The sequence below is a fragment of the Dama dama genome, chromosome 5 (assembly GCF_033118175.1).
Source record: "Dama dama isolate Ldn47 chromosome 5, ASM3311817v1, whole genome shotgun sequence".
In the NCBI taxonomy this organism is placed as follows: Eukaryota; Metazoa; Chordata; class Mammalia; order Artiodactyla; family Cervidae; genus Dama; species Dama dama.
Window position 1 is genome coordinate 37031155 of NC_083685.1, and position 21874 is coordinate 37053028.

A 21874-nucleotide genomic window follows, 5' to 3' on the forward strand; every position below is an offset into this window, starting at 1 on the left:
TATGAGCCATGCTATGTAGGGCCACCCAAGACAGATGCGTCACAGTGGAAAGTCCTGACAAAACATGATCCACTGGAGGAGGGAATGGCAAATCATCCCAGTATACTTGCCGTGAGAATTTCATGAACTGTATAAAAAGACAAAAAGATATGACACTAAAGGATTAGTCCCCCAGGCCAGAAGGTGTCCAATATGCTACTGGGAAAGAGCAGAGGACACCTACTAAAGATGTCCCAGAAAGAATGAAGTGGCTTGGCCCCAAAGTGGAAATGATGCTCAGTTGTGGATGTGTCTCGTGATGAAAGTAAAATTTGATGCTGCAAAGAACAGTATTGCATAGGAACCTGGAATATTAGGTCCATGAATCAAGGTAAATTGGACATGGTCAAGCAGGACATGGCTAGAGTAAACACCGACATCTTAGGAATCCATGAACTAAAATGGACGGGAATGGACGAATTTAATCCAGAAGACCACTGTATCGACTACTGTGGGCAAGAATCCCTTAGAAGAAATGGAGCAGTCCTCATAATCAACAAAAGAATCTGAAATGCCATCCTTGGGTGCAACCTCAATAACCACAGAATGATCCAGGTTTGTTTCCAAGGCAAGCCATTCAACATCACAGTAATTCAAGTCTATGCCCCTACCACCAATGCTGAAGAAGCTGAAGTTGATCAGTTCCTTGAAGACCTAGAAGATCTCCTAGAACTAACACCAAAAAAACATGTTCTATTCATCACTGGGGATTGGAATGCAAAAGTAGGAAGTCAAGATACCTGGAGTAACAGGCAAGTTTGGTCTTGGAGCACAAAATGAACCAGGGCAAAGGCTAACTGAATTCTGCCAAGAGAATGCACTGGTCATAGCAAACATCCTTTTGCAACAATATAAGAGACGACTTTACAAATAGACATCACCAAAGGGTCAATACTGAAATCAAATTGATTACATTCTTTGTAGCTGAAGGTGGAGAAGCTCTTTGCTGCTGCTACTGCTGCTAAGTCACTTCAGTCGTGTCCGACTCTGTGCGACCCCATAGATGGCAGCCCACCAGGCTCTCCCGTCCCTGGGATTCTCCAGGCAAGAACACTGGAGTGGGTTGCCATTTCTTTCTCCAATGCATGAAAGTGAAAAGTGAAAGTGAAGTCGCTCAGTCGTGTCCGACTCTTTGCGACCCCATGGACTGCAGCCTACCAGGCTCCTCCGTCCATGGGATTTTCCAGGCAAGAGTACTGGAGTGGGGTGCCATTGCCTTCTCTGGGAGAAGCTCTTTAGAGTCAGCAAAATCAAGACCTGGAGCTGACTGTGGCTCAGATCAGCTTCTCAAAGCAAAATTCAGTCTTAAACTATAGAAAGCAGGGAAAAGCACCAGGCTAGCCAGGTATGACTTAAATCCCCTATGAATATGCAGTGGAGGTGATGAATAGATTCAAGGGATTAGAACCAGTAAACAGTATGCCTGAAGAACTATGGACAGAGGTCTGTAATATAGTACAGAAGGCAGTGAACAAACTCACCCCAACAAGAAGGCAAAGTGGTTATCTGAAGAGGAAAAGTGAAAAGCAAGGGAGAAAGGGAACGGTATATACAGCTAAACGCAGAGTTCCAGAGAATAGCAAGGAGAGACAAGAAGGCCTTCTTCAATGAATGATGCAAAGAAAAACAGAAAAACAACAGAATGAGAAAGACTAGAGCTTCAGGAAAATTGGAAATATCAAGGGAAGAATTCATCCAAAGATGGGCACAATAAAGGACAGAAACAATAGTGACCTAGTAGAAGTCAAAGAGATTAAGAAGAGATGGAAAGAATGCATGAAGAACTGTACAAAAAAGACCCTAAATAACCAGATAACCACAATGGTATGGTTACTCACCCAGAGCCAGACATTCTGGAGTGTGAAGTCAAGTGGGCCTTAAAAAGCACTGCTGTCAATAAAGTTAGTGGATGTGATGGAATTTCAGTAGAGCTATTTAAAACCCCCAAAGATAATGCTATCAAAGTGCTGCACTCAACATGTCCACAAATCTGGAAGACTTAGCAGTGGCCATAGGACTAGAAAAGGTCAATCCTCATCCCAATCCCAAGAAGGACAGTACTAAAGAATGCTCAAACCACTGGACAATTGTACTCATTTCCCATGCTAGTAAAGTAAGGCAAAGTCAAATCGCTCAGTCATGTCTGACTCTTTGCAACCCCATGAACTGTAGCCTGCCAGGCTCCTCTGTCCATAGGATTTTCAAGGCAAGAATACTGGAGTGGGTTGCCATTTAAGATCATGCTTAAAATCTTGCATGGTATGCTTCAGCATTACATGAACCAAGAACTTCCAGATATCCAAGCTGGGTTTAGAAAAGGCAGAGGAACCAGAAATCAAATTGCCAACATTTGCTGGATCATAGAGAAAGCAAAGGAATTCCCAGAAAAACATCTACCTGTTTCATTAACTACGCTAAAGCCTTGCACTGTGTGGATCATAACAAACTGTGGAAAAATCTCAAAGAGATGGGAATATTAGACCTCTTACCTCTCTCCTGAGAAACATGTTTGCAAGTCAAGAAGCAACAGTTAGAACCGGGTATGGAACAACTGGCTGGTTCAGGATTGAGAAAGGAGTGTGACAAGGCTGTCTGTTGTCACCCTGTTTATTTAACTTATACACAGAGCACATCATGGGAAATGCCAGGCTGGATGTTACAACCTAGAGTCAAGATTGGCAGGAGAAACATCAACTACCTCATGTATGCAGATGATACCACTCTAATGGCAAAAAGCAAAGAGGAACTAAAGAACCTCTTGATGAGGGTGAAGGAGGAAATTGAAAAAGCCTGCTTAAAAGTAAATACCCTAAAAACTAAGATCATGGCATCTGGCCCCATCACTTCATGGCAAGTAGAAGGGGAAAGGATGGAAGAAGTAAAAGATATCCTCTTCTTGGGCTCTAAAATCACTGCGGATGGGGACTGGAGTCATGAAATCAGAAGACAAATGCTTCTTGGCATGAAAGGTATGACAAGCCTAGATAGTGTGTTGAAAAGCAAAGATATCCCTTTGCTGACAAAGGTTCATATAGTTAAGGTTATAGTCTTTCCAATGACCATATATGGTTGTGAGAGTTGAACCATAGAGAAGGCAGAGTGCAGAAGAATTGATGCCTTTGAACTGTGGCGCTGAAGACTCTTGAGAGTCCCTTGGACAGCAAGAAGATCAAACCAGTCTGTCTTAAAGGAAATCAACCCTGAATATTCACTGGAAGGACTGATGCTGAAGCTACAATATTTTGGTCACCTGATGCGAACAGTCGACTCACTGGAAAAGACCTTGGATGCTGCGAAAGATTGAAGGCAGAAGAAGGTGTCAGAGGATGAGATGGCTGGATGGCACCACTGATGCAATGGATATGAACTTGGGCAAACTCTGGGAGATGGTGTGGGACAGGGAGGCCTGGCCTGCTGCAGTTCATGGGGTGGCAAAGAGTCGGACAGAACTGGGCAACTGAACAACAGCAAAAACAGAGCCCTTAGACCCCAGGGCTGGGTCTCCTCAGGCCAAACAACTAACAAGGAGGGAGCACAACCCCACCCATAAGCAGATAATTGGATAAAAGATTTACCAGCAAGGTCCTACCCACCAGAGCAAGACAGAAGAAGTAAGAACCACCAGAGTTCATGGGAGCTAGAACAAAAACCATATTAAAGAAAGTTAATCAGGATGAAAAAGCAGAAATTTATGTCCCAGAGGAAGGGACAAGATAAAACCCCCCAAAAACAACTAAATGAAGTGGAGATAGGCAACCTTCCAGAAAAAGAATTCAAGACTCTCACTTAGATTTGATGGAGAAATCAAGCTTTCCAGACAAGTAAAGTTAAGAGAATTCAGCACCACCAAACCAGCTTTACCATAAGTTAAAGGAACTTTCTAGGCAGTAAACAGAAGAGAAGGAAAAGACCTACAGAAAATAAACCCAAAACAATTAAGAAAATGGTAATAGGATCATATATATCAATAATTACCTTAAAGGTAAATGGATTAAATGTATCAAACAAAAGACATACACTGGCTGGGTCAATGAAAACATGTGCATGTATGCACTTTCACTTACCACATCACAGTGCTTGACACCCCCCAAACTGTATGTAATTATTCTATTGTTAGATTAATCATGTTCCCATTATGGCTTGCAATTGTAATTATCTTTTATTTTTTGTCTGGCTATTGACTGTGAAAACTGATCAAAATATTTTACAGGTGTGATTATGTAACTATTACTCACTTAATACTGTTGTATCATGATTGGTCAACAGAAAATATAATAGAATTCTGTATCACCAAAGCTACCATTTAATAGAAAAACCTGTAAAAAGATGTGGTACATATATATACACATAATAGAATACTACTCATCCATAAAAAAAGAACAAGACAGGGCTTCCCTGGTCGTCTAGTGGTTAAGAATCTGCCTTGCAATGCAAGGGACACTGGCTTGACCTCTGGTACTGAAGGGTCCCATATGCTGTGGAGCTGCTGAGCCCGTGTGGAACAATAATGAGCCAGCACTCTGGAGCCTGCAAGCTGCAACATGCTACAACTACTGAAGCCTGAGCACTGGACCTGTGCTCTGTAACAAGAGAAGCCACCTCAATGAGAAGGCTGCACACTACAATGCAAAGTAGCCCCTGCTCAGAACAACTGAAGAAAGCCTGCATGCAGCAATGAAGATCCAACACAGTCAAAAGATTAAATAACCTTTGGGAAAAAAAAAGAATGAAATAATGCTACTTGCAGCAACATGAATGGAACTAGAGATTATCACACTACGTAAAGTCAGAAAGATAAATACTACATGATATCATTCATATGTGGATTCTAAAATATGATACAAACTGATCTATGAAACTGAAACAGAATCATGGACATACAGAACAAACTGGTGGTTGCCACAGGGGAGGCGGTTGGGGGAGAGATGAAGATTGGAGTTAGCAGATGTACGCTTTTATACATAGAATGAATAAACAACTAGGCTCTACTTTATAGCACAAGGAACTATACTCAATATCCTTTGATAAACTTTAATGGAATAGACAAAAAAGAAATGTGTATGTATGTATAATTGAATCACTGCTACACAGCAGAAATTAACACACTGTAAATCAAACATATGTCAATAAAAATACTGACTGCAGTAAAATAAAAAATCTATAATTTTTTAAGCAAATCAAAGTTTCCACACATTATTTTTCTCTACACAGAAGTAAACATTTAGAAAGCAACTATAAAGAAGCAGCAACTTACTTTATTTCGATCTTGGACGACCAGTATTTTTCCAGTATTTTCATCAAATACAGCTCCTGTTGGGGGAAAAAGATAATCGAGAAATATGAATTTCCTTCACCTCAGATTACTCCCACACTATTACCTGTGGTCATCTGAAGGCCTAGTTCAAATAACCACCTCATCCATGAAGAGTTAACTTCAGTAAGAAACCAATTGCTCAGTGATCTTGGGTCTTTTAATGGCTGAAAGTAACAACGATGGTTCTAGCATATGCTATCTTACAGAACAATCATTTGTATCTCCTTCTCTAGATCATCTATTCCTGATGATATAGTTAAAATATTCTTTCTATTAAGCATTTAGTGTCCAATTTTAAGTGCTTAAAAATATCCATTGAATCAATGGATTGATTTTTCCATTCTGATATTTATTCCTTCAATCACTATGTATAAACATGATCCAAATCTCAAATATCTCAACATTCAGTTCAAGACTCTTCCTTAAAGTCACTTAAATTCCCTTATCACATTATGTACACAACTTTATAACTTACCAATATGTTGCTACAGAATACTTTTTAATCAACAGTTTATATTTTTAAAGTTCTAGACCATTTCTTTGATTTATTCATTCAACATATACACTGCCCAGCACACTAGGCATTTTGCTAGATATTAGGGACACAAAAATTAGTTTTTTCTGTCCTTGGGTAATGCTAGGTCAAAAATAAAATGACAACTTTAATGATCCAGAGCTTCCCTGATAGCTCAGTTGGTAAAGAATCCACCTGCAATGCAGGAGGCCCAGGTTCGATTCCTGGGTTGGGAAGATCTGCTGGAGTAGGGATAGACTACCCACTCCAGTATTCTTAGGCTTCCCTTGTGGCTCAGCTGGTAAAGAATCTGCCTGCAATATGGGAGACCTGGGTTTGATCCCTAGGTTGGGAAGATACCCTGGAGAAGGGAAAGGCTACCCACTCCAGTATTCTGGCCTGGAGAATTCCAGACTGTAGTCCATGGGGTCACAGAATCGGACACTACTGAACAACTTTCACGTAAAGATCTGCATTTTCTTTAAAGGCTATAATTTAAACATTATTTGTATTTATATAATGTAGGAAGATGTTGTTAAAAATATATTTTCTATTCATTCATTCAATATTAATTGAGCTCCTATATATACTACATGTAGGTTCTATATTTATAGTATATGAATTGAGATCTTTTTTTGTGTCAGGCACTTTTCCAATTGCTAAGGATACAGTCTCAAAGAATCAGACACAACCTAGCAACTGAACCACAAGGATACAGTGGTGAACAAAATGCCCTATCATTATGAGGCTCTTATTCTGAGGCTGGTACGAGAAGGTTACAAATGAAAAATAAATTATGTAGAACATGTGTGCAAGCTAAGCTGATTCAGTAGTGTCTGATTCTTTGCGACCCTATGGACTGTAGCCACCAGGTTCCTTTGCCCATGGGATTCTCCAGGCAAAAACACTGAAGTGGGTTGCCATTTCCTACTCCAGGGTATCTTTCCCACTCAGGGATAGAACCTCTGTTACTTTTCCTGCATTGGCAGGTGGATTATTTACCACCAGCGCCACCTGGTGATAGTAGTCACTTGGTCGTGTACTACTCTGCAATCCCATGGTCTGTAGCCCACCAGGCGCTTCTGTCCATGCAATTATCCAGGGAAGGATACTGGAGTCAGTTGCCATTTCCTACTCCAGAGGATCTTCCTGATCCAGGGATTGAACCCAAAATCTCCTGTGTCTCCTGCCTGGCAGGTGAATTCACCACCTGGGAAGCTCATATAGAACATGCTGCTGCTGCTGCTAAGTCACGTCAGTGAGGTGGTAATAAATATTACAGATACAATACAGTAGGGGATAGATATATGCAACAAATGGAAGAATTTTCTCTGAAATTTAAACATCCCATTTTAGCACTTCAAAGTCAAGAAAGAAAACCACAAAGTGAGATAGTTAACATTAATGTTGGCTTCTATTAGAAAATATAAACTATAATTGGTTGAGTGGGCCTTAGGAAGCATTACTACAAACAAAGCTAGTAGCAGTGATGGAATTCCAGATGAGCTATTTAAAATCCTAAGAGATCATGCTGTTAAAGTGCTGCACTCAACATGCCAGCATATTTGGAAAACAGCAGTGGCCACAGGACTAGAAAAGGTCAGTTTCACTCCAATTCCAAAGAAGAGCAATGCCAAAGAATGTTCAAACCACCATACAATTTCACTCATTTCACATCCTAGCAAGGTAATGCTCCAAATCTTTCAGGCTAAGCTTCAACAGTATGTGAACTGAAAACTTCTGTTATGTACAAGGTGGATTTAGAAAAGGCAGCAGAACCAGCCATCAAATTGCCAAAATCCACTGGATCACAGAAAAAGGGAATTCCAGAAAAACATCTACTTCTGCTTCACTGACTACGCTAAAACCCTTGACTGTGTGGATCACAACAAACTGTGGAAAATCCTTAAAGAGATGGGAATACCAGACCACCTAACCTGCCTCCTGAGAAATCTGTATGCAGGTCAAGAAACAACAGTTAGAACTGGACATGGAACAATGGACTGGTTCAAAATGGGGAAAGGAGTATGTTAAGGCTATATACTGTCACCCTGCTTATTTAACTTATATACAGTGTACATCATGTGAAATGCCAGGATGGATGAAGCACAAGCTGGAATCTAAGATTGAGGGTGAAATATCAACAATCTCAGATATGCAGATGATACCAGTTTAATGGCAGACAGTGAAGAGCTAAAGAGCCTCTTGAGGAGCATGCAAGAGGAGTGTGAAAAAGCTGGTTTAAAACTCAACATTTGAAAAACTAAGATCATGGCATCCCATCCCATAACTTCATGGCAAACAGCTGGGGAGAAAGTAGAAACAGTGGCAGATTTTATTTTCTTGGGCTTCAAAATCACTGTTGATGGCAACTATAGGCATGAAATTAAAAGATGCTTGCTCCTTGGAAGAAAGCTATACAAACCTAGAGAGCGTATAAAAAGCAGAGACATCACTTTGCTGACAAAAGTCTGTATAGTCAAAGCTATGGTTTTTTTCCAGCAGTCATGTACATGTGTCAGCATTGGACCACAAAGAAGGCTCAACACCAAAGAATTGATGCTTTTGAACTGTAGTGCTGGAAAAGACCCTCACAGTCCCTTGGACTGCAAGGAGATCAAACCAGTCAATCCAAAAGGAAATCAACCCTGAATACTCATTGGACAGACTGATGCTGGAGCTCTAATATTCTGGCCAGCTGATACAAACAGCCAACTCATTGGAAAAGACCCTGGATGCTGGGAAAGATTGAGGGCAGGAGGAGAAGGGGGTGACAGAGGATGAGATGGCTGGATGACATCACTGACTCAATAAAACATGAGTTTGAGCAAACTCCAGGAGACAGTGAAGGACAGGGAAGCCTGAAGTGCTCTAGTCCATGGCGTCACAAAGAATTGGAAATATCTTAGCAACTTAACAACAAAAACAAATAATTTAACTGGACTTTACATGAGTTGAATGCCAAAGAAATACCAAGAAAATCTACTCTTAATTTTTGTTAATTTGTCGTTACACAAATCAAACTTTTCCCTGCTGCTGCTGCTAAGTCGCGTCAGTCGTGTCCGACTCTGTGCGACCCCACGGACGGCAGCCCACCAGGCTCCACCATCCCTGGGATTCTCCAGGCAAGAATATTGGAGTGGGCTGCCATTTCCTACTCCAATGAACGAAAGTGAAAAGTGAAAGTGAAGTCGCTCAGCTAGCTGTGTCCGACTCTTTGAGACCCCATGGATTGCAGCCTACCAGGCTCCTCCATCCATGGGATTTTCCAGGCAAGAGTACTGGAGTGGGGTGCCATTGCCTTCTCGGGAACTTTTCCCTAGTTCACTATAAACATGAGCCAAAAACAGCACTGTTAAACACAATGTGAGCGACCTCTGCTGGTCACAACATAGAAGCTAAATAAACCCAAAGAAACAGTGAAAACAGGGAAACAGTGGAAACGACAGACTATTTTGGGGGGCTCCAAAATCACTGCAGATAGTGACTGCAGCCATGAAATTAAAATACATTTGCTCCTTAGAAGAAAAGTTTGACCAACCTAGACAGCATATTAAAAAGCAGAGACATTACTTTGCCAACAAAGGTCCATCTAGTCAAAGCTATGGTTTTTCCAGTGGTCATGTATGGATGTGAGAGTTGGACTATAAAGAAAGCTGAACACCGAAGAATTGATGCTTTTGAACTGTGGTGGTGGAGAAGACTCTTGAGAGTCCCTTGGACTGCAAGGAGATCCAACCAGTCCATCCTAAAGGAGATCAGTCCTGAATATTCATTGGAAGGACTGATGCTAAAGCTGAAAGTCCAATACTTTGGCCACCTGATGTGAAGAGCTGACTCATTTGAAAAGACCCTGATGCTGGGGAAAGATGGATGGTGGGAGGAAAAGGGGATGACAGAGAATGAGATGGTTGGATGCCATCACTAACTCAATGGACATGAGCTTGAGTAAACTCCGGGAGTTGGGGATGGACAGGCAGGCCTGGCATGCTGCAGTTCATGGGGTCATAGAGAGTGAGACATGACTGAGTGACTGACTGAAGTGAACTGAAACCCAAAGAGATTAGGGATTCAATTATTATATTATGATGACTAGACAGGTACTATACTATTTTTAATAAAAATCCTGTGTGTCGTATAGTTTTGAGTTGCCCAACTTCTCAAAGCCTTAAAACTGATGTCCTTTCTGGGTCACAAGCAGGTACTCTCGCTGTCCAATACTGTACGTTCACCACACAATTGCCTTTTCAGAAGGCTGACATTACCATTTGAAGATCTATCCAACCGTTCATTCAAGAAATATTTATTGAGGACCTAGGTTATACCAGACACTGTATTTTTGCAAGCATGCTCAGTTGTATCCACCTCTTTGCAACTCCATGGATTGCAGCCTGCCAGGCTTCTCTGTGCATGGAATTCCCCAGGCAAGAATACTGGATTGGGTTGCCATTCTCTTCTCCAGGGTATCTTCCTGGCCCAGGAATCAAACTTGTGTCTTCTGTGTCTCCTGCATTGGCAGGCAAATTCTTTACCACTGTGCCACCTGGGAAGCTTGACACTGTGTTTAGTCTAAGGATTAAGAGGTAAACAAGACATAAAATATTTGCCTTCCTGGACTTCACATTATTGTGGGGACAATTAAGGACATGGTAACTTCAAATTGTGCTAAGTTCTACAAACAAAAACAGAGCTGGGAACTTCCCTGGTGGTCTAGTGGCTAAGACTCCATGCTCCCAATACAGAGGGCTTGGGTTTGATCCCTGGTGGGGGAACTAGATCCCACATGCCACAACTAAGGCTTCGTACGCTGCAACTAAGACCTGGCATGGCCAAATAAATAAAATAAATTAAAAAAAAAAAAAAAACAGAGCTGGATAAAGGATGATGAGATTGGCAGGTGGGAGGACTATTTTATGCAGGAAGGTCAGAAACTTTTCTGAGGAGATATTTCAGCTCTAAAGAGCGCAATAGACAAAGCCCTCTGGAAGAGCACTGCAGGAAGAGAAGCCAGTAGGTTTAAAAGCTCAGAGGCAGATAGAAGCTTGCTGTTTGAAGACAGTAGGAAAGCCATAGCTCACTCCATTGCAATGTAGAGGAAGAAAGATTTTTTTCCCTTTACTCACTTCAGCTCTGTGTCTGAGACCTGAGCTGAATTGACATATGACAGATTAATGGGTAAGAAATATGTACATTTCATTTGGTGTTAATATTACCATGTGGCCTGGGTGGAGGTCTCCACAGAAATGAAAACCTCCTCAAAGTGTTTAGACCCAGGGGCTTATATACCATTCTAGGAAAGAGGGAAAAATTGTGCAGAAATGACAAAAGAAAGAGGGCTTTGTTCTAGGGGCGGTAAACAGTAAAAAAAAAAAAAAAAAAAGTGCCGAGGAATTAACTATATGGGGAAACTAGCAGAATATAATGGTTGTTTTCATAAGGTTTGTACTGATGGTAAAGAATCTGTCCGTACTGCGGGAGACACCAGTTCGATCCCTGGGTTGGAAAGATCCCTTAGAGAAGGAAATGGCAACCTACCCCAGTATTCAGGCCTGGAGGATTCCATGGACAGAGGAACCTGGAGGGCTATAGTCCATGGGGTTGCAAAGAGTCAGACACGACTGAGTGATTAACACCTTTTTCACCTGTTATTTCATAAGGTTTGTACAGATTTATCTCAATGTCAACTTCCCATCTCTGGTGATAATGTTCTCCTCTTTATGATAGAAAAAATTTATGCCCTGCTTTTAGGTAGAAAGGGTCAGGCAGAGAGCCCTTCCTGCTATCTCTCAATTGTCTTCACTTTGGCATATTTGAGGGTGGTATGTTCTGACTTCCTTAACCAGCTACATCTTGTAGCTTTTAACAAAAAAATGTCAACTATTTTCTCTTCATCTAAAAAAACTGTATCTTTCTAGAAAAATGTCTTACAGTATCTTCTGACCCCTATGGCCACTTCAAATCCTGGTTATTCTTCAAAACTCTGGTCAAGTTCCAGATCTCTCATCCCCTAAACTCCTATGGCATATCTTAACCATAATATATAGTACTTATTTATAAACAAGTTCTTCATAGGTGATTCTATATGCATGTGTTACCAATTCTCTAGTACTAACTGGAAACTCTAATTTGAAAGTCTGTACCAATGAGCTGATAATTATGTCTTTCTTAAGCAGTGTAAGACTGTCATCAAATTTTCAAGGAGTCTTTTGAAGCAGAGATGAATGGAAAGCTGAATTGCCTCTATTTGCTACAGGGTAGTGAGACCGTGGACAGAGAAAACACTAGAAATCCTTGAACAACTCCTTAGAAGACTCTGAAGATGAGAACTACCTTTTAAAACTTACTAATTATATGAAGGCAAATGATGCTATTATTAATAAATTACAATACACATTACTGCCTTGTAATAAATTAGAAGGATTCTTTCCTATTTTCATTTTTCTGAAAACCTGAGAGTTTTCTTAACCCTTGTTCTCAAAGGGTCATCCTAGAGAACCAGCATCAATACCAGCAGCTGCAGCAGCAGAGAATTTATTTGAATGGCAATTTTCGGGCCCCACCTCAGATCAAATGAATTAAAAACTCCTGAGGCTGGGGCCCAGCAATCTGCTTCAACAACCCCTCCAGGTGATTCTGATGTACTCTATAGTCTTACCTGGAAAATTCCGTGGACAGAAGAGCCTGGCGGACTACAGTCCATGGAGTCAGAGAGTCAGATACGAGTGTGTAAGCATGTGCACACACAATTTGAGAATTCCTGTCTTAACTCAAAGCACTCAAGCTAACCACTGACTTCAAAATTGTTTATTTAAATTATACTATTTTACACAACTGTTTGGCACAATGACTTCCTTAAGTCAAATATCTTTAAGAAGTAATGGCCAACCAACATAATACTGCAATTTTCCTTACTAACACATATATATGGAATCTAAAAAGTAAATATTTTTAAAAAGTCATGTTCAAATCACTGAGAAACTGGTTTGCTTTACCTTAAATTCAACTTTACAGTTTTATTAAATCACATAATTCATACTAACATGCTGTACCATAATGAAATGATCTATTCCTGGATCCCAACTAACTATTCCTCCTTCAGCAGTGAAGTTCAAATGTCTGTGTAAAACATGTTCAAACATATTCTTTGGAAAACTAAACTTGCTTGTTCTCTGTGCTGCCCTCTGCTGATTCATAAGGCAAACTTCATCTCTTTAAAGCACTAGCGCTCCAGTTGGAAGGAAGATAGTCATTTAATCAAATTATTCATTCCACATGAATAAAGTGTGGCTCAGATGGTAAAGAGCCTGCCTGCAATGTGGGAGACCCGGGTTCAATTCCTGGGTCGGGAAGATCCCCCGGTGAAGGGAATGGCAACCCACTCCAGTGTTCTTGCCTGGAAAATCCTATGGACGGAGGAGCCTGGCGGGCTATAGGCCATGGGGTCGCAAAGAGTCGGACACAACCGAGCGACTTCACTTTCAGCTGGAAGAAGAAATGAGGTAGCCCTCTAACAGTTGATTCGGATTATCTTCAGTTTGAGACTGACCTGCAACTCCCACTTGATGTGTAGCGTATCCTGGTAACCTGCTGGGCCCATCTCCCAGCCACAGAGACAGCACAGATGAATCCAATTCCGCGTGGTGAAAGCAGAAGCCCAGGGAAGCAGCAGGGGCAATAAATCGACTTTGGAGGATGGGAATGTGCAGCCACACTGCTACCTTACCTTCTGATCTCCATTTCTGTACTGCAGCTGAAACGCAGAAAACAGATATCTATAAATATTTTCCAGAGAGAAAACTGGAATAAATTAAAACTCATCTCTTGGTGTTACTTCCTCCAGTAAGTCATATTTAAGCTCCACTTGGTGGGTGGTGGTGGAGGGGGTGAGGGGGGGATCCCATAAATGTCCTGTTAACATACCTCAGCAGCATAATTTCCCCACCATTTCTTAAAAATGAAGTCAATATAGCGATGATCTTTATACATCATCTGACAATACCTGACATACAATTGGTGCTCAATAATTGTAGAATGCACAAACCTATTTAAATTACTGTTCCAATGCTGTTCTTTTTAACAATGAGTTTTAGTCTTTATAAATGACTTTTATTTACTGTCTCAAATATGTATGTGGTGTTTTTTGGTTTATACATTTTGAGGTGGTTAAAAATTAACTTTGCTTTTAAATAATGTATGGTAGTTCTAGAAAAATTTGAAAATAAAAATAAATCAAAACTTCACATTAGCATACAGAGAAATTTAAAATTTTGACACTTTTTCCATGAATATAATTTTGGAATTGACATACCACATATAATTTACATGTTTCTTTTTTTCTTTTACAATAGATTATAGACATTTTGTTACCATTAAAATTCTTTAACAAACATTTTTAATGACTGCATAATTTTCCTCATACATTTAGGTGTACCACAAATTACTTAACTAACCTAATTTTGGACATGTAGGTTGTTTGTAATCTTACCTTAATTATACCATGACAAACATTAAAATATATTTTTGGTCTTTGACTTTAAATTCTCTTACTTTGATACTTAAGATTGAGTTGGGGGAAAAAGATGCTAACATTTATCTGGCCCTTACTAAAATCCAGACATTTTAGATACAGTATTTTAAGTTCTCACAACACAAAAGGCAAGTATGGTCACCGCTAATTTATAGGTAAAGAAATGAATATTTAACAATTTTAGAAAAACTTTTCAGATCCGTTTCTCTATCCACCATCTCAGATCCCTTTCTCTATCCACCATCTCGGTCTTTACATTAATCCTACAAAATGTGTGTGGAGAGAGCGGAAAAGACTGTATCATTTATTTAATGGTTAGATTCCATTCCCTCCTCTTCCACAGCCTCTGAGGTAAGCATCTCCCTGTTAAGGACCATTGTTTCTCTACTCTTGCAAAGTCAGTGTGACTAACACAGTGACAAACAACTTGGGGCCCTAATACACTTCTTGATTTGGGGCTATGGGGTCCTGTTACATCCTTCTCATATCGAACTTTCTCTGGTATCTTCTTAAAAACTGACATAGTTACATAAAGTGAAATGCATAAATCCTAAGCGAACATTTGAGTTTTGACCTATGCATTCACTTGTGTAGTCCACATTCCAGTCAGGATTACAGAAGATTTTGATCACCACAGGAAGTTCCCAAGTCTTCCTTTCCAATCACTCCAGTCAAGGGAAAAAGCTGAAGCTTTGAAAGTTCATGAAAAAAAAGTTCTGAAAAAGCTGAAGCCACTTGTTTACTATTTTTTATCTTCACACTCTGACTTGGAGAATCTGTCCACTCCTTCAGCTAACTATATAATGATGCTTGCCCAGTCCTGATCTCACTGAACACTGAATTTTGCTGCTCTCCAGCTGCTCTCATATTCTGAAAGCTGCTGCTTCAAACTTCATAGCTGTATTCAAAACTGACTCCTATAGCCAACCTCAAGTAGTTTTTATTTACCAGTATACTTCTGGCTCCAATGCTTAAAGCCTAAGAATCATTAAAAAAAATTTTTTCCCCCTCTTTTTTTTTGCTAATAAACTTTATTTTTTCCTCCTGTCCCTCATTACTTAGCTCAAATATATCCTTCAAAGTGAGTTCACATACCACCTCTTTTGACAATAAGCTTCCCCTAAATGCTTTCCAAATGTGAACTTAACTCCTCTAATAGATTTACTAGAACTTACTACACAATGCCTAATGACATCTTTTGTCATTTATTTTTCTAATCCTAATATTCTGTGGGCAGAGGAGCCTGGCAGGCTACAGTCCATGGGGTTGCAAAGAGTTGGACATGACTGAGCATGCACACACACAATATTTTGTGCATCTGCAATCCTCCAGGTTAACATGATTTTATGCTTGGGCTCAATTCACATTTATTAAATGACTGGCTGTGTAAAGTCACAAAGCTAGTGAGTGGCATAGCAAAGATCAGAATCAGCGTTATTTCCCCACTCACACAGATATTTGTGAAGCTTAACAACACAAATATGTCTTCACCTAAATTTAGTTTATAATAGGAACAGTAAAAAGAATAGACCTCATGTCCAAAGGTGCAAAACAACTATTGCTAATACATTATATACAATCAGTTCTATTTGCTTGAAAAGAAAGAACAGATTTAGACTTCCTATCAGGCTTTCTTCTCAGATTATTTATTTCAGTTTCTTTTTACAGGCAACATCATTCAGTTTTGTTTGACTCAATAACAAAAAACCAGCAATGGTTCTTATAGTGCAGCAAGAACAAATTCTAGAGCCAGGAGACGTTAATCTGTCAGTACGATCATCTTTGAAATGTGGATAATAATAGTACCTACCTCATAGGTTATAAGGACTAAATGAGTTAATAATTTTGAAGTCCTTAAAATAGTATCCAGCACTTAGTGAGTGTACTAGGATTTTATTAAAAAGTATGTAATGTAAGACTTCAGAGTTTATAAATTAGTCTCATGTAATTTATCTTTGATGACCACACCTATCCAGTAAAGTAACTAGAGCTGGCATTATTCACATAAGCAACCTAAGGGGCAGATATTTTCAGTGGTGGTTATCCTAATGCCTGGTTAAGCATGTGGCAGAACATGGGACTTGAAACCTGGTCAAAGAGAGAGCCACTCAGTCGTGTCCGACTCTTTGCAACCCCATGAACCATACAGTCCATGGAATTCTCCAGGCCAGAATACTGGAGTGGCTAGCCATTCCCTTCTCCAGGGGATCTTCCCAACCTGGGGATCGAACCCAGGTCTCCCAAGTTGCAGGTGGGTTCTTTACCAGCTGAGCCACCAGGGAAGACTGAAACCTGGATGTGACACCAAATCCAACCCACTTTCTGCTTTGCCTTCCTGATTGAGGTAGAGCTTTAACCACTAACAAGTAACAAATGTGTACAATAAACACCTGTGTCTACCCACACATATTACACAGATTTGATTCTCCTACCGTTAACCCTGTTGGCAGTTAACAATTGTTCCCGAGGAGGAGAGAAAATAAGGTGAAGGGGTAAATAGTTTCGAAATGAAGATAGTTAAAGATTAAAACAGCTAGTTCAATTATATTTCCACAGATGCTCACTCGCCATATTGCTTCACAGGATAAAGATTCTGAAGTTTCCTTCTTAATGAGAGAAGAGGAATTTTCATGCCTCGCTTTCAATTTGATTGTAAGGACCCTTGGGCAGCTTGAAAAACCGGCTGCTCCACCAAATTACCGGCTCTCAAAGTGAGGTCTCCTCTATCCTAGTTATCTTTCCTATCAGTGGACTCAAGGTTCAAAAGTGATGAGTTTTCCTACCAAAGACTGAAACCACTCCATCAATCTCCCCGGTTAATTACAAAAAGCAGCCAGCTTTTTGTGAAACAGACGCAAACTAGTTCACAGTCTCCACAGCTCCTGACCCAACCTGTGTACAAAGACGACCACTCAAACCTCTCCAGCCAATTCACTGGCCACCACCTATACTAGGATGCGACAGTTTTGTCCTGGTCAAAGTGCCCGGCAGAATCAAGGGTCGGTAAATGTCAGTAAACAATAACAACTTAACATTTAATAAGCGGTAAGTATGTGGCGGAAACTGTGCGAGGCACTTGATACGCGTTATCCATTTCATCCCTCAGCAATTCCACCAGTTCCTATTACCTGGTTTTACGGATGAGAAAATGGTGGTTTACACAACTTGGCTCGAGGTTACACACTAGAAAGAAGACCTGAAACAACGGGGGCAGATGCCAGAGTCTGAACTCGTTACTGTTTCACCCAACCGCCTCAGAGACCTCCCCGCCAAGGCCACAACAACGACAGGCAGAAAACAGGTGCCGGTCACGCCTGCCCTCTCGTTCCCTCGAGCGCGACTCAGGGGTGGGGACCGCGGTTACTTCATGAGAAAGACTGAGAAGCCCGGAGAGCCTCGCACCAGGCGCACTTGCCCTGCAAGGCCCTCTGGAAGGCGATCGGGTCCAGGCGGTCCAGAGCGTCCAGCCTCCCCAGGCGCACGGAGACGCCTCCAAATCTGTCCAGCTCTCCCCGCAGCTCCTCAGCTCCGAAAGAGGGGTCCCGAGCGCAACCCGAACCGCCCGCGGACCAGCGGGGCCCTGCGCCGAGCACCGCGCGGCGGGCCAGAGCCAGCACCACACGCTGATAGCTCCCCCTGAGGAGTGGCGGCATTTTGGCGCCGATCCTCGTTCCCCACGCGGACGCTCCTTATCACTCAACCCGCGTGATCTGGAAAAGAGGGAGTTACCGTAACTTTTAGAAGAGTGCCGCCAAGCCAGTCTCAGAGTTGAGCAGGCGTTACCTCTTCTCAGAGGAGATGGCGAAGTCCAGTCGACCGGCTCCTTTCAAGAATCTGCCCAGCTCCAGGAAAGGGGGAGAAACTTTCCCACCACTGCCCTCCCACTCCAACCCACCTCAGCACCCTCCCCCCCCCCCCCCCCAGTTTAATTTAACAGAGATTTGTTCAGGATTAGGGAAGGCGGCGGATATACGAAAAAGTCCTGTTTTTAAGGAATTTACAATCGAAAAGAGCGTTCCGTTCACCTAATCTGTTTTCCTTGGCCATTCAGGAACTCTTCAAAGACAGCGGATTCTGAAGAAGCTCGGTTCTTCTGCTCTTACTGCGCTGCACTCAGGGGATTACGGCTCGGGACGGAGCCCTGCTGGCTTCTGCCCCGGAAGTTTTTCTGTCAGAGAAGCGCGCACGTTGAGCCGGCTTTACCGCTGCTTCTCTCAGGCTGCCTACGGATCATGTCGTCCAAAAAGAACAGAAAACGGCTAAACCAAAGCGCCGAGAATGGTTCTTCCTCGGCATCTGCTGCTTCCTTTCCTGCAGGGGCCACAGCTTCTGCCGTGGCGGCCGGGACTCTGGTGGTGATTAACTTCTTAGAAAAGGGTAAAGAGTTCTGAGTGGGAGACCCGAGGGCCGAGGGGGCGCCGTCTGAGAGGACCGAAAACCTAGCGATTCTGCCTTGAGGTGCAGAGGTCTTTAAAAATTGAGCGAGGCAGAAGTATGAGAGCGCAAAGTAGTCTGTAAAATACCCGAAGTCGCCTTTGTACTGAAGAAGTTAGGCAGAAATAACTTATCAGTGTCTTAGTTAAGCTTTTTTTGAAAATTGCCTTGAATTTGCACTTGAAGCAGCTTTGCGTTAAGATTAACGTCATCTCTAACTGCAAAATCGTATCTAGCGAGAATAGTATATGAAAACTCTGAAATCCATTTGTGTAACAGTGTGGATTCGTCCTCTCTAAGAGACGTTAAGGTGCCTTTAAAACCGAAAGGTGGCTTTTTTTCCCTTACCACACAGGTTCTGGTATCTCATAAATAGCTGTTAATTGTGCGCGGGTGTTAGCAGTAGGTTGGGTATTTCAGGTATATATCTTATTTACTCTTCTCAGAGTTTTGGGAGATGAGTCCTATATTATTACGCTCATTTTACAGAGAAAGAAAAATTAACGCGATTCGCCCCCAGGTTACACAGGTACTAACTAAATGGCAGAGACTTTTTAGAGTCCACATGTATTTAACTCTAAAGCCATTAAGCTACATCCCAACAACCTTGACTTGGAAGAACGTATTTAATTGGTATAGCTTTTAGCAGGCTTGACCTCGTGGCAAAAATTTATTTATGTCTGTTGCAGACCCTAAAGACAGTCTTTCAGTTGACATAGTGTTTTCAGTCTCTCTTAGGATCAGAGGACAACTTGCTCTGTCCTGCATATTCAATCCGTTTTTCGACTGGATTTTTCCCATTGGCATTTAAACCTGCTGATACTCCCTTTCATCTTAAAAGCTCCACATCCTCCATTCCCAGACTTCTTAAATGGAGCCATCTCTGCCTCCTCAGCTCTCATTTGTTCCTTAGGCCATTCCTATTTGACATCCATCCCAGGATTCCATGGAAACTGCCCTCTCCCTGATCTCTGATTATCCCCGGGTTGGTAAATCCAGTGGATGGTTTTCATTGCTTATTTACCTCAGCAGCTTTTGGTATTGCCAGCCATTTCTGTTTTCTTGAAATACTTTATTTTTTTGACTTAAATATCATCAGACCCTCCTAGTTTTTCTCCCTCTTTTGGTTGGCACTTCATCAGTTTCCTTTGCAGGCTGCCTTCTTCCACCTAACCATCAAATATAGAAGTTCCTTTATTCTTAGCCTTAAACTCTCTTTCTCTCTATAAAAATTTTTTTTCTTTGGCAAGTTAATCCAGTGCCCAGAGTTTTCCTACACACTTATGTTTAGATTTATATTTGTAATTTGTTTCTGAGTCTTGATTCAATGGTCTTCTAGCCCAGTGCTTCTCATACTCTGTAGGGAAGGTTTAAAAATTCCCGACATGTCACAGATCAGCACTTTTGTAAAATACAATAAAAGTAAATTACTGGAAAAATAAGATTAAAAAAATAAATTTTTATTAGATTCAACAGATGTAAAATTACTCTGTCAAATTACAATAAAAACTACTAAATGCTATTTTCTGAGGTAAGTACCGCATCATGAACAAAGAGTTCGTGGACCACGATTTTTTTTAACTGAAATACAGTTGATTAACAATATTAGTTTCAGTCGTATTCACTTTTAAATACATTGGGAAACGATCACCGTGATGAAGTCTAGTAACCATCTGTCACTATCCAAAGTTAATATAGTATTATTGACTATATTCCTCATGCTGTGCGTTAATTCTCTGTAACTTATTTATTCAATACTTTATAACTGGAAATTTGTACTTCTTATTCCCCTTCTTGCTCAGCCACCCCCACCTTTCTCCCATTTCAGAAACACACTTCTTTGTATCTATGAATTGGTTTCTGTTTCTGTTTTTGTTCTTTAGATTCTGTGTGTAAGTGAAATCATATGATACTGGTCTCTCTCTGACTTATTTCACTTGGCATAATATCCTCTAGATCCATCCATGTTGTTGCAAATGGCAAGATTTCATTCTTTTTTTAAATTGCTGAGTAATATTTCACTATATATGTATAAATGTTCTTTATATATTTTGGATATTAATTCCATATCAATTTGTTATTTGCAGATATCTTCTTTCATTCAGTAGGCAGTCTTTTTGTTTTGTTTGATGGTTTCTTTCATTGTGCAAAAGCTTTTTAGTTAGATATAATCTCATTTATTTTTGCTTTTGTTGCCTTTGCCTCAGGAGACAGATCCAAAAAATATTACTAAGACTAACTTTAAGGAGTTTATTGCATTTGTTTTTTTCTAGTAGTTTTATAGTTTTGGGTCTTACATTTAAGTCTTTAATCCATCTTGAATTTTTTTTTTTTAAGAAAGTGATTCAGTTCATTTCTTTTGCGTGTAGCTGTCCAGTTTTCCCAACACCAATGACTGAGGAGTTTGTCTTTTCCGCATTATATATTCTTGCCTCCTTTGTCATTGATTTCTTGCCTATATATGTGTGGGTTCATTTCTGGGCTTTATATTCTGTTCCACTGATCTATGTATCCATTGTTGTACCACTGTCATACTGTTTGGATTACTATAATTTGAAATCAGAGAGTGTTCTACCTCCAGCTTTGTTCTTTCTCAAGATTGCATTGGCTATTCTAGTTCCATTTAAATTTACGATTATTAGTTCTACTTATGTGAAAAATGCCACTGGTATTTTGATAGGGATTGCATTGAATCTGTACGTTGCTTTGGGTAGTATAGACATTTTAACAGCATTGATTCTTCCCCCAATTCATGAGCACAGTGTATCTTTCCATTTATTTGTGTCCTCAATTTCTTTCATCAGAATCTTATAGTTTTCAGATTATGAAGTCTTTCACCTCCTTGGTTAAATTTATTCCTAGATATTTTATTATATTTGATGCAGTGATAAATGGGATTCCTTTTTTTTTTTTTTCTAAATTCGTGGTCCCCACTTTGAATATAGCACTGTGCTATACCTCTTCTTTTAAATTTTTCAAAGATATGTCAGGACTGACCTTGTGAACTGGTACTTAGTCCAACAAAACAAATGAGCTCTGTTCAGTC

At 40.6% G+C, this 21874-nt stretch overlaps 2 protein-coding genes across 6 annotated transcripts in view; one reads left to right on the forward strand and one right to left on the reverse strand.

Moving 5' to 3' along the window:
• NUDT6 (nudix hydrolase 6) overlaps positions 1-18534 on the reverse strand; it is a 69398-nt gene extending 50864 nt beyond the window's left edge. The window contains exons 1-3 of one of the 2 annotated variants that reach the window (XM_061142305.1): positions 18420-18534; positions 13414-13617; positions 5294-5349 (exon numbers count right to left, since the gene is read on the reverse strand). In XM_061142305.1, coding sequence (XP_060998288.1) covers positions 5294-5349; positions 13414-13617; positions 18420-18441 — 282 coding nt within the window. In that variant the 5' untranslated portion in view covers positions 18442-18534. Of the gene's footprint in view, positions 1-5293; positions 5350-13413; positions 13618-17809; positions 18095-18419 lie in introns of those variants that run through there. The other variant, XM_061142304.1, reaches the window with a different exon arrangement.
• AFG2A (AFG2 AAA ATPase homolog A) overlaps positions 18509-21874 on the forward strand; it is a 330277-nt gene continuing 326911 nt past the window's right edge. Inside the window, exon 1 of one of the 4 annotated variants that reach the window (XM_061142299.1) lies at positions 18509-18771. In XM_061142299.1, coding sequence (XP_060998282.1) covers positions 18627-18771 — 145 coding nt within the window. In that variant the 5' untranslated portion in view covers positions 18509-18626. The remainder of the gene's footprint in view (positions 18772-21874) is intronic. The other 3 variants (XM_061142300.1, XM_061142297.1, XM_061142298.1) reach the window with 3 other exon arrangements.